Genomic DNA, 12,701 nt, shown 5'->3' with positions numbered 1-12,701 from the left:
CGGAGTCACCGCCGGCGGCGGCGTGTATATACACACGATTATTGTCGTAGCGCCGACCCGGGACGGACAAAAGCCTTTCGGTGCTTTCACCGGCAAAGGTCTCCCTCGTCCACTCGTGTTTATTATACTTTATTTTTGTTCACATTTTAGTGCGCGCGCCGACGGTAAACGGTACGGTATACATTATTTCGTTTTTATTCAAAACGCTCCCCGCCGCCGCCCCCGCCGTCTCCGGTGTCTGCTTTATGTTATTATTACATAGCACAATAATAATATATCATTATATAATATTATAATGACGGTATCATACAATACGCGGCGCGATTTATAACGTAAAATATACAATTGCGTCGAGTTCGGACCGCGTTTTAATGTTCCGACAGCGACACAGACTCGCCGTTTATAAAAATAAATAATAATATAATAGCGCACGTGACGGTATATTTTTCACGAGGCGAAAAATCGAATAAATGGTCACCACTGCGAATTTCGCTCATTTTCGCTAGGTACCGAAATCGAGGAATACGGTCCAACCGCTCTTGTTTCTGAGAACGTACGCACTCGAATTGGTTCCGATTATTTTTTTTTTTTTCAGGCTATAATTAAATTAATAATGAAAATATAAAAAATATTATTTCACTAGTATTTCCTGGCTTTATTGACCCTACCGCGAAAAACCATAATCCGATAAAATAACCAAACCCACTTTGAGGAGCGTGTAAGAGTGTACACCCTTACGATATAATCGATTTTTCTCAGAAAAAAAAATTATACCTGTCTAGATTTGGGAGATGAATCATGTGCTTTGACATAATCCGGTGCACTTGATCAAACAAATCTCGTTCGATATAAGTACCGATATTTCTGAGTATAAAATTATGTAGGTATTGTGATATTATGATATTTTGCATTTTGAATTTTAAATTCAGTAATTTTATCAAACATTACGTTGAACGCTGTACTGTATGTACGTGTCAGGAACAGAGTATTATGTTATAGCGAACTTTCCGCCGTCTCACGCATGCTGAGTTTACAAAATGATTGCTAAAAAGAGAAAAAAAACGTTAACGTTTAGTTTCATATCAAAATTATTACACTTTTTACGAATAAGTTTTCACTGTATTTTAATTTTTTTTTTATCATTCCATACAGTTTTTAACATTTTTGTGAAATAAATTATCATTAGTGTATGTGTGTGTGACTATAATTACTATGTGAAATAAGCAGCGTAGTGGGCGTGAAAGTTAATTGGTAGCGCAATGTTATTATGCTTATTTGCAAACATTGTACATTTTATTTGGATCCCACCCACGCGACGGACTTAATTATTTTGCCACATAAGTTTTAAAATATTTCAATACGTTATCATGTCTAATTCAGACGGGTGAGGCTATATTTTGAGATTATTAATTTCAATTCAAAAAAATCAATATTCACGATGGCCGGGGTGCAAAATAATTTAATAAAGTGGCCTGACCGACCTCGAGTAGACAACAGGTAACAATAATAGAAATGCCTACAAATCAGTTTTCAAAAGCACAATCGCATTGCCACAATAATAAGTGCTTCGGTACGATTGATGAAGAATCGTTTGAATTTTGGTTGAAATGATCACGGACATTTGCAATCCGCTTGGTTCGAATTCTCGGTGTTTATCAGCAGTGATTTTACTAACACTATAATGATTAAGTGTATCATAACAATACCTATATAGGTAAAATTAAGTCAAACGATGATAATATTTCTTAACGACCGCCAACGCCGGAATAGTAGTTTTGAAATTATTATGAATTATTATTACCGTTTTTCTCTTATTGTGCTTTTTCCTTTATTTACGGGCAGTCGTTGTTTTTAGTTTTGAGATTTTCCGAGAAGAAGAATAGTGTTTTCCTCCGTGCGAGACATTGCTATCGACGAGACGACCCATCGCAGCGCAGCGGCGTCGTTATCGTATTAGTTTATACAACTGTCAAATTGCCGTTATAAACGCTCGACGTCTAGACGGGCAGACGAGTTGCGAGAGGTGTGGTAAGAGTTTGCGAGTTATTTGGGGGGGGGGGGGGGGGGCGAGGACATTCTCTAAGCGTGTCTGTATGAAAAAAAAATTAATTTGGTACCAATAAATCTGATTATACGAGCGTCTCGCGCTTAAGAGAGCTGCTGGAAGTACGCGACAAATCGTCGGAGTGTAATATTTCGCGCGAAAAAATAAATCGTCACATAGAATTATAATACTTTGTGCGTTTATTTCTGTCGTCCATTTTCCATTTTTTTTTTTTTTTAAATATTCGTTTTGACATTATAAAACGATCCACACGATTAATATTCATGTAAAGTTTATGGTATGTTTTTGGTTTATTCGAACTAAAAATAAAATAACTAAACAATCAGACGTATATTATCAATGATCATAGTCCAAGTCAATAGATTTATTGTAATAAAAATAAAAATATCCATGTCCACTGACTAAGTATATTGAAATAACCGTCTGCAGTTCAACGTTTGGTCGGGACATTTTCAGTCAAACCTAAGCCTTAATTATACGTTTTTCAAGTTTATAAATGTATTTATTAATAGGTCATTAATAATAAATTATTGCTTAATAACACGATTTCATTAATCCGGAAAAACATAATAATATTAGCGAGTTTAATTTATTATTTAATTTTATATTATCAGATTTTTATACAAACGTACTCGACCTGGTATTATTACACTTAACTACGCTGAAAAGTTACGTAATGGACACTTCAGAAAGTCGTTGTACTATACGTACGATTTAAGTAAACTCGATTAAAAAATTTTAATAATAAAACGCACACCGACATTAAATAAAGAGGTCCTTGACTCGCGCTGAATTACCTTTTGCTTTAATAATAATAATAAAAATAATAATAACAATCGCGGAACGGCCAAGAGAAAACTTTTTTTAAATCTCTGCAGTAGAATATTTCTATTTTTCAGGATGAAGCGGTTTAAAAAAATAACATATTATCTCTACGTTTAGCGTTCAAATATTGTAAGAAAATGAAACAAGCTAAGATAAAAATGTCATGCGACGGACGCTTAAAAATTGATAATGTTTCGCGTATATATTTTTGTGAAATAAAAACTACGAGCGTCACTAACATTTATCGTCAAGATTATCGTTTTTAATGTTATAACGTTTTGAAAGAACATCGGAGAATTCTGGGCCAGATGAAAATTTCTAAGAAGAAAACCATGATATACGGTCCAGGTTGAAATATTTTGAGAAAATTTAAGTGACAAAAAGAATAACGAGTAGTAGATCCTCGATCCGACATTATTTTATGCTGCGCGCGGTCCTGATGTCTTTAGAAAGTTTTTGAACTTTTATTTTAAAGTAAAAACATTATATCCGTTCGATACCGACATGTAAAAGCGATAGAACCGTCGTCATTGGTAGGTTAGGTATACGACTAGATTCGGTTGATCAACTAAATCTGTTAGGCTAAAAAACTTTTGTGGTTACTTCCAGCGGGTGACGGTTATATGACCAAAGATCAGGGCTTCAAACAGAAAAGGTGCAAGTGAAAACCCGAATATGCGAAACGTGCAAAATGTCATTATTTTTGTAGGTGCCCGCCTATGTTAGAAATTACAATTAGAGAATAACAGTTACCTATATTATTTACAGTGTAGGCATTTAAAATTATATTTTCGTCAATAAAACATATGCGTGTACGTATTATGTTCATAATATTATAAAGCATATGAAATCGGATCAAATTTTAAACATTTTACTAAAATTTACTATCGCGACCATAGCAAAGTCTTTACCCCCCCCCCACTCAGTCATGGCCTGTAGATTTTAAAACCTATGATTGTCACGTCCTTCGTTATCTCAATTACACAGAAAGTTTGTATGTTGTATGCAAAAGCAATGATAAAATAACAGAAACGACAGGCGTAGGTACGACTTAATATTGTTATACATTTCCGTCGAAAAACCACCATGAAGCGTAGTGCAGTAATTTGGTGCTAACCGAAACTTTGTTTGAATTAATCTGCTCCAATTGATTCGGATTTAAAAATTGTTTCCGTAGGATTTGGTACACGCGATAAAAAAAAAAAAGCAATTGTGATTTGCACGATAATCCTGTCTTTTGCCATAAGTCCGTTATAAGTTAGGTATGCGAGTAGACGCACGCCAAGTGATACACGCTTTCGAACGTCTTTATTTCATTTCAGGCTTGTGAATTATTTCTAAGACGATTATCGTTTTCGTCTGTCGATGTTCGCCCCAGGATGTTCGCACCAGCTTAAATATTATTTCCCGTATTAAAATCTCTCTCCCTCTCTCACACACACACACACACACACTCCACCTCCCTGCGGAGGTGATTTGGAGTATTCGACTAACGAGTCACACACATAATGGAAAGCAAAATGTATAATGCAAAAATATATTTTCATTGATAGTTGGTGGTGGTATATAATATTACGTTCAATACATAATTATTATATTTATGTTTTAAATTTTTACGATATTTCGGTATAGGCGTCCATCGTACACGTAAAATCCACGTCGTTTTCGGACGAAGAAAAAAATATATTGCGCCTCCATCATGGCCTTACCATCGTTTTGGCTGTTCATTTACACTAAATTCGGTCCCTGCAGCGTAAGTATACCGTGTTTTTCGGATTCAATAGGGGCGAATCTTTGTGGTCTGGTCGTCGTCATTACTACACATAGTGTTACACCCTTATTGTTTTTCCTTAATAAAGAATATGACGTATTACAATTTATACTTTTGGAATTTTTTCGTGATCTTTAATATATTTTGTTATATCATTGAAAGAGTGTTATGTGGAGATATAATCTTATTTTTTCAAATATTCACTTACTTCTTTACAGCAAATAATTAAGCAGTATGATTATTCTTTATCATTTGAAAATTAAAAACAAATAATCATCAATCGATCGTCAAATATTTTTTACCGTTCATTATATTTTTCATTAATACATCTAACCCATATTTATCACAACAACATACAATCACGGCTGATTCTTTGAGATATTTTTGAAGTAAAATCTCACAATAAAATAAACTATACTTTTTCTTATTATTTTCCATCATGGATTCAGTTTCGATACCACATTAGGTATAGGTATATTCATACATATATTTATCCAGATGCGTATTTATTTTTTATACGAGTGGTGGTGGCAAAGTACTTTATGCATATTTAAATAATAATAATAATAATTTAATATAAACGAACCACGTATTGCGTTTTTCTCTACCTATCTCTCTCCGAGCGCGTACGCTCTTACCCTCACCTCCATATACACAACTCCGCTCTCTCTTCCATCCCTCTACCACTACCAGACATGGTAACCCCTTTACCTCCACGTCCGTAAACTTTTTAACATGGTTCGTTTAAGTCGACGGCGGCACCACTCAATCAAGACCACTTTTATTCGCGTGCGCTTCGTCGCGGTAACGAGCCCGCTTGTCGAGCGAGATTTTCATTCTCTCTCTCTCTCTCTCCATCCGACTCTTTTCGTCCCAGTCACCAGTGCCGTGTCAATCGGTTTTCGCTTGAACCGACTACACTATAAATATACACATACATATCTAATATATAATATATATATATATATATATATATATATTATATGCGATTTGCCGTGTTTAGAGGTCGTCGACATAGTCGTACGGCTTGTGTGACGTGTTAAAACGAAAATCGTGTACGCGAGTGTCGGGAAAAATGTGGCATATCCGCATATCCGACGACTACTATCCACCTCCATAATTTAGCTTGTAGTTTTTCTCAAACTGTTGTACACACAGAGTGTCTTACTGTGGCTGTCCAGACGGAGAAATTGAATGACCCTCTTGTTGGAGACGTGTTTAGAGGCGTGGGAAAGTTGGTGATTTTTTCGTATCGCCGTTTTTACACACATTATTGAAGCCAAATTTGATAAAATATTTACATATCATTAACACAATCAGTAATCTCACTTGGTACTTAATCCCTGTTGATTTTTAATATTGTAGATTCTTACTACAGCAATGAATGTACTCCATGTTGAGTGTTCATTTTAATATACGTTTTTGCAAATAAACAACTGCCAAAAAAGCGTTTAATTGAATGTATTTTAGTACGCGTTCGTTTAAGTGTGTAATCATGTGTAAAACAAAAATGGAAAAATGTAGGAATAGAATCAATTATTTTGTTATGTATAACTTTTTAGTTGAATATTATTGTAGTGTACTGCGTATGCATATGCGGATTTGTGTCCAAAAATTAAACTATAATAATATCTATCGATGTTATGATAATAATATTACATTTGAACTTGCACGTCTTATTAGATTTGATCATTCTGGCAGACGGTGCCGGACTCGTGTACAAACCGTTTCGTTTAAAATTCACATTTCCGATTTAATTACGGTGAACCACTCATATATTATGGTGCAATTTCACAATACTGTACATAATATTATATAACAATAATGTATCATCAGCTGTCATTACGTTTGTGTATTATAATATTAGATTAATCATATTATTATAATGTTGCCCGGCGTCATGGTTAGGCAACCTAGGGGCATCACTATTGCGGGTAATTATCCCTATCATTTTGAAATACTATTATTTTGAAACGTTATTTTAAATTTGAATGTAATACTTAACTAATATTAATACCATGGTCATAAGTTGATTGATGTATTATATTATATTAATTCCATTGCTTATCTAGGTTAAGCACTATATTAAAGTCCAGACTTAAAATTTGTTTCGTATTTATTTATATCGAAAACCATGAATAATATACAATTATTATACTCGTATAGTAAATTATCTGTCACTCAACATTCGTCCCTAAAGATTTATTGACGAAAACGATGATGGTGATGATGATGATAATGATGATGATCTCAAACACGTGTAAGCGAAACGAATATGGTTTTGAACATCTACAAATAACGTTTCGTTTATACTTTGGACCGTTCAGTGGCCCCACCGTCGTGTGTCGAAACGTGGCTTTTGCTTGTGACAAACGAGTCGGCTGCAGTAGTGGCATTTTAATTTCAACGCAGAAAACGTACCCATGAACAAACACACACATACACACACACACCATCTGTGCGGATGTGATGTTCTTCGCCGTTTAACCTCTCAACGATATTTTAAAGTTTCGCATTTGTCTTGGGTGTTGGCTCGACGAAATTGGTTTTTCCCCCGACACCCGATCGCGTGTTTGGCGTTTAGGTGTGTGATGTGTGTGGGTAATGGTTAGAAAGGATGGGTGTAGTTTCCTCGTCTAACACGACACCATGCGTGAGGAAATATAAGAACGAAATGCACTTTGGAAATCTCGTTAGAAACGTAACGCAATTTTATGTCTTCAAGTTTCGTATATTAAATTGTTATACGTGGTGACAACAGGTGGACCCTGAGACTAATGATTTCGGCTGTATAGTAACGATAATATTATATCGTTATAATACCCATCCCGGTAGACTAATTTGCCACGGCGCGTTTCGTGTTGATAAACAATTATATATTATACATAATAATAATTCTCAATATTATTATTATTATTATTATAACAGAATGTGCAACTCGGTATATGGTTAGGTTGGTTAAGGTTCGACCAGGTATCATTGTGTACAGGTTTTCCGAATGACTCTCGCACGGGATTTGTAGCGATATTACGCATGATGATTTCGAGCAGATGTTAAATAATAATAATAATAATTTATTTATTTCGGTCAAGGTAGATTATAGTTATTAGACTTAAAATAATAATGACAATTTCGTCGTTGTTATACCGATGACATTATTATTGCAGTATTCCATGAACATATTAATTATATTATATTATAATATCAAACCGTGTACCACCCGGCCTCACTACCTCCGACGAAAACAACCTGCACGCGGAGCCGCCGCCGCTACAGGTTGCCACTGAATCAACACGCGAATTCGTCACGTCCGTAAGTCCGTTTGGCGGCGTTTGCGGCAACAGACAACAGTGGTGGTGCTGGTGGAGGAAGCTGAGGTGTATTCGGTGCCATTCCCTCGTTTGGCTGCATAATACAATGCCCACACAAACACACAATATATTGTGTATACAGCGTGTCTAAATATTACCGTTCAGAGGTAGTTAGAAAAAATATTTTTGCCGAACAAACTTATTCTTTGATCGTAAAACGCGTGTTTTTTTAAATTGAACTTTATTTTATTTCTTTGACCAAATACATTTGGTTAAAAAATTGGACCGTAAATTTTGTTGTTATATCGTTATAATAAAAAAAAAGTTAAAGAATGAAAACTTACTTCGTTTTTGGTGTTCGTCTTATTTACAAAGTCAAAGATCTTGGATTCAACCAAACTTTCGGTTTTCCTCTCATATTGAGCACACACTTGCACAGAAGCCTTAAGAAACCTTGTTCTTAATTAGGAACACAGACGTAAAGATGAACGTTGTCTCAAAACATTATATTAAGTCTCTCTTGTCAGTCCAACACTTGAGTATTGTTCAATTCTATGGAACCCTTCACAAATTATACTTATCAAATCGATCAAACGTGTTCAGAGACGATGTATTATACGCTATATTGGCTATAATAAAATACGGCAAAACACTAGCGACCTTACCACTTCCTTGATTACACCACTAAAAAAACTCAGCACAGTCTAAATGTAGGATCGTTTGTTTCTTGGCGCCTATAGATATTTATATCATGTCCAAACTTTAAAATGGAATTTATTATATTCTCGTCCTGAGTTACTGCAACTAATACATTTTCATATCTCTCAATATCTGTCTCGTTCTTCTCCTACATTCTCAACATAATTCCACCGCATTTTATACGGTTATAATAACCCCCGTAGATCGTAAACTCCCGATAATGTAATAAATACAAACAACGTTGATCTATTTGATACAAAATGCCAGATATGTCAAAAGTCATTATTTTTCCATTATTCTATGTCAAAAATATATACTGAACTTAGCAATTTTCTTTTTGTTCTTTAGGTTGTAATACAATTTTTAAAATTGTGCTTATTATATGTACCTATATTACATAATCACAAGTATATTGTGAACTCATTAGATATTTTTATATATTATTATCATATATTGAATATGTACATATTATTACGTACCACATAACATCAGCCTATATTTGGGTTTTATATTAATAAATAAATAGACGAGTTGTACGAGTATTACGTCTAGCGTCTCATCAACATTTGAAGAAGAACACGATAATAATATATTACTATACAATCATACGCAATAATAATAATCGTTTTGGCATAGCGGTGCCTGTAATAGTCGTTTGTCACGACTGGCGGCTCATCGTGATCAGCTATGTATTTTTTCATTCTTAAAGTAAAAATACGTGAAGAATTATTGAGAAATATTAGGTGAAATCTCAAAATAAAAACAAATTCTTTTCAAAATATATTTACATAATATGTAGTGAACGATTAAAACGTCGTCCGAGGTTAAGCTGGAAAGTTTTCGTCGCATCGTTTGACACAATCACTTTTGCCTGTGGACAATACTTCAATATATTATACCTACGATTATTATATTATACAATGTAATATTATACGATGTATTGTATGCGAAGGTGGATAATTATTTGTATGTTCTTTGAGCGCTATAATAATTATTACAACGAGTTCTCATCCCTCCAAACGCACAAGTTAAGATGCCCATAAAACATCCCCCAAACGACGAACCTATGGTCGGGGGGAAGGGAGGGGGGACCGGGTCGTGACCATAATACCATAAACGCGCTCTTCTACGTTCCAATTATTAACGTGCGCGCTTGCCGTGTACACATTTTAATTTACATATTTGTGTCGTACACTCGTACGAGTATGTATGATAGTAATTATTTTTATACCTTCATTTTCAGATTACTTGAAGTATTGTTACGAGCTGGAACAAAAACAAAACTTGTTCAGGGAGCGAAGCAAAGAAGAAACGGAAGCCGCTCATGACTTGCTCGAACTCTCCAGGTAAGAACCTATTATAATATGATATTGATGAATATGTGATTAGTATATTGAAAAATTAAAAAAATATTCATGTAAACAACCTCGATCGTAAAAAGCATGAAAGGACTTACACAAAGTAATTACACAAATAAATGTGATATTGAACATAAATATTGATATAAATATTATATTGATAAATATTGAATTGCATACTATTATGATATATTTTTTTTAGTTTTACTAAAAAAGTAATTAATAGTACCAAGCCTAATCCCATACATTAGTAAATATATAATATAATATTTTAATTGATTTCGTTAGAGTACGTCAATAAAATTACGTTACCAAATCTGATATCACTTATAAAATGTGGATTTTCAATTCCGTGGTAAAATAAACTAAACTTTTAATTTACAATTTATCTATATAGTAGTCATAATAATATAGTAATGGTTTGGGATTTTTTCGGACTGTGGAGCCAAAGCTGATCGTTGGGTATAGTGTTACGGTTTTTCGCCACCGCAGTAAATCGTAATAACGATGAAGTACAACAATATTATAATATTGTATCTCCTTCACAAAACACGCCATCTGTGCGCGTGCATAAAAACAAAGGGGTCGATTAATCCGCCAACCTTTTTCTGCATTTTTTTTCCACTGACCATATCCCTCTGAGAATAGCGCCAGGCAGTACCTATAACATAATAGGAGTATAATGAAATTATATGATCGACAACCGTTAGACCGCAATCGTTAGGCGAACCCGAAACTTGGCGACGTTTAATTATAATATATTATTATCATTGCCATCGGGTCGCACTATATTCGCTTGCAATAATTGTTAAAAACATGTCCGTTCAAAAAATACACATTCGCTACCCCATCCCATACACTATACGAAAGATTAAATTTTATTGACACGTTTTTATGTCAATATACGATTTTTATCGCTAAACGGCGTTCGGCGTGGCAATGATTATGAGACTATTCTTGTGTTCGATCGTCGGGTCATAATAGCTTTCAAAGAAATAAAATATAATATGACGTTATAAATAAATTCACAAAAAAAAACATCCGTTGAATTTGCTCCATAGAGACTAGTAACTTTGGAAATTAGAACAATCCTTTGCAGAAATTATTATTGTTGTGCGAGCGAGAATATCGCGAGGCACGACGAGGGACTTCTTTGAAATCGAAATAACTGAGTTAAAAAGTTTCGTTTCGACACGATTTTCGCCATACCCACAAAAATTTGTGATAATAATACTCTCCACTCCAGTCGGCTTCATATTATTCCGTGCGAAACTTACTCTCCATTGTCGTAACTTCTAAACTTTCACAAAGACAGATGTGTTTTTTTTTGTTTTTGTTCTAATCGCCCCGAAGCGATAATGGAATAAAAACAGTGTCCGTTATTGTTGAACGAAAACAAACAGCAAAAGTATTATAATTAAGAAAGAATGCGAGTATTAGGTAAAACGCGTACAGCATGGACTTAAGAACGTCTGCGTGGCGCCCACAAAAATCTCGAAGTTTGTTTTTCCTCCTTTAGTCTTTATAAATTAGATTACTCGCCATGGAATATCTGTTGCGAAAACTATTATGTACGCATAATATATTATTTCAGTGGCTTGGTGCAAGAAAGGCCAGTGTAACATTCGGATGGATTTGAAATAATTTGACCGATGTCGTTAAAATTTGATTACGTCACTTGTTTTAAAACGTTAAGTGTCTCCGATGTAGTTTGACCAAATTAGACCTTACATTGGCGACTTCGACAATTATTCGTAGAAGACGTATATCAGTTAATATATTACAGGACTATATGTCGACATTGGGCACGTATTATCTATCTATAGCCACGACATTAATCGATTCGAAATCAATATTTAATAAATTGTATAAATAAAATATAAGTTACTAAAATTATGATTTCTTGTGTAATTGAATATTATTATCAGGTATCAATAAAAAAGTTAAGTTGCTTAATTATTAGAAATTGTTTATTTTAAATTTAAGTTTTTGGCCAATGTCAATCAAAATTAGTTTTGATTTTTTTCTGGGTAGCCAACGTCTAAATAAAACCTTCTGTAGTTAAAAACAAAATAAGAGTCGTTCAATGAAATAAAAACAAATTTATTTAAATAACATCATTTTTAAAGGCCCCACTTTCATTTTAAAATGTTGGTATGTATTTTAAAAATTGGCATTTTTGAATTACTGAACATTATCAAAATATTACATTGGCTTTTCTTACACCGTGCCACAGATTTTTGTAGTATGTTACGTGCTGTTTATTATAAGATTGGATATAAGTAACAAAAATTGTTAATCATCATAATTAACTATTTCTTATAACTTTTAATCGTATAATACATTTATATAATATATAATATATTATTATACCATAACTAACAATTTTCATGAAGATCAAATTTAAAACAATTAATTACAATACAATAGGTATAGTTATAACATAGGGTAGTAAATTATAAAACAGTCACTTATTACTGTTACACCTTGTACATACACAATAATAATATGTGAATTACAATTTTTAACAGGTTCAAATATAAACAAATATAAAAACAGACGTCTATTCGATCGGTCAATAATTATATTAAAAGGGGAACGGAGTGTCCGAGCGGACTAAGGCGTCGGTTGTGACGCGCACCGACGCCGGTTCAAAACCTCGGCCGTGGGTG

General features: G+C 33.9%; 1 protein-coding gene across 4 annotated transcripts in view; it reads left to right on the top strand.

The window, feature by feature from the left end:
* Positions 1 to 12,701, top strand: part of LOC132944777 (zinc finger protein 853) — a 208,568-nt gene that overhangs the window by 178,566 nt on the left and 17,301 nt on the right. For all 4 annotated transcript variants that reach the window (XM_061014268.1, XM_061014266.1, XM_061014267.1 and 1 more), the window contains one exon: positions 9,915 to 10,017. In XM_061014268.1, the coding sequence (XP_060870251.1) occupies positions 9,915 to 10,017 (103 nt within the window). The remainder of the gene's footprint in view (positions 1 to 9,914; positions 10,018 to 12,701) is intronic.

The sequence above is a fragment of the Metopolophium dirhodum genome, chromosome 5 (genome assembly GCF_019925205.1).
Source record: "Metopolophium dirhodum isolate CAU chromosome 5, ASM1992520v1, whole genome shotgun sequence".
In the NCBI taxonomy this organism is placed as follows: Eukaryota; Metazoa; Arthropoda; class Insecta; order Hemiptera; family Aphididae; genus Metopolophium; species Metopolophium dirhodum.
This window is presented reverse-complemented; position numbering and strand designations above follow the sequence as displayed.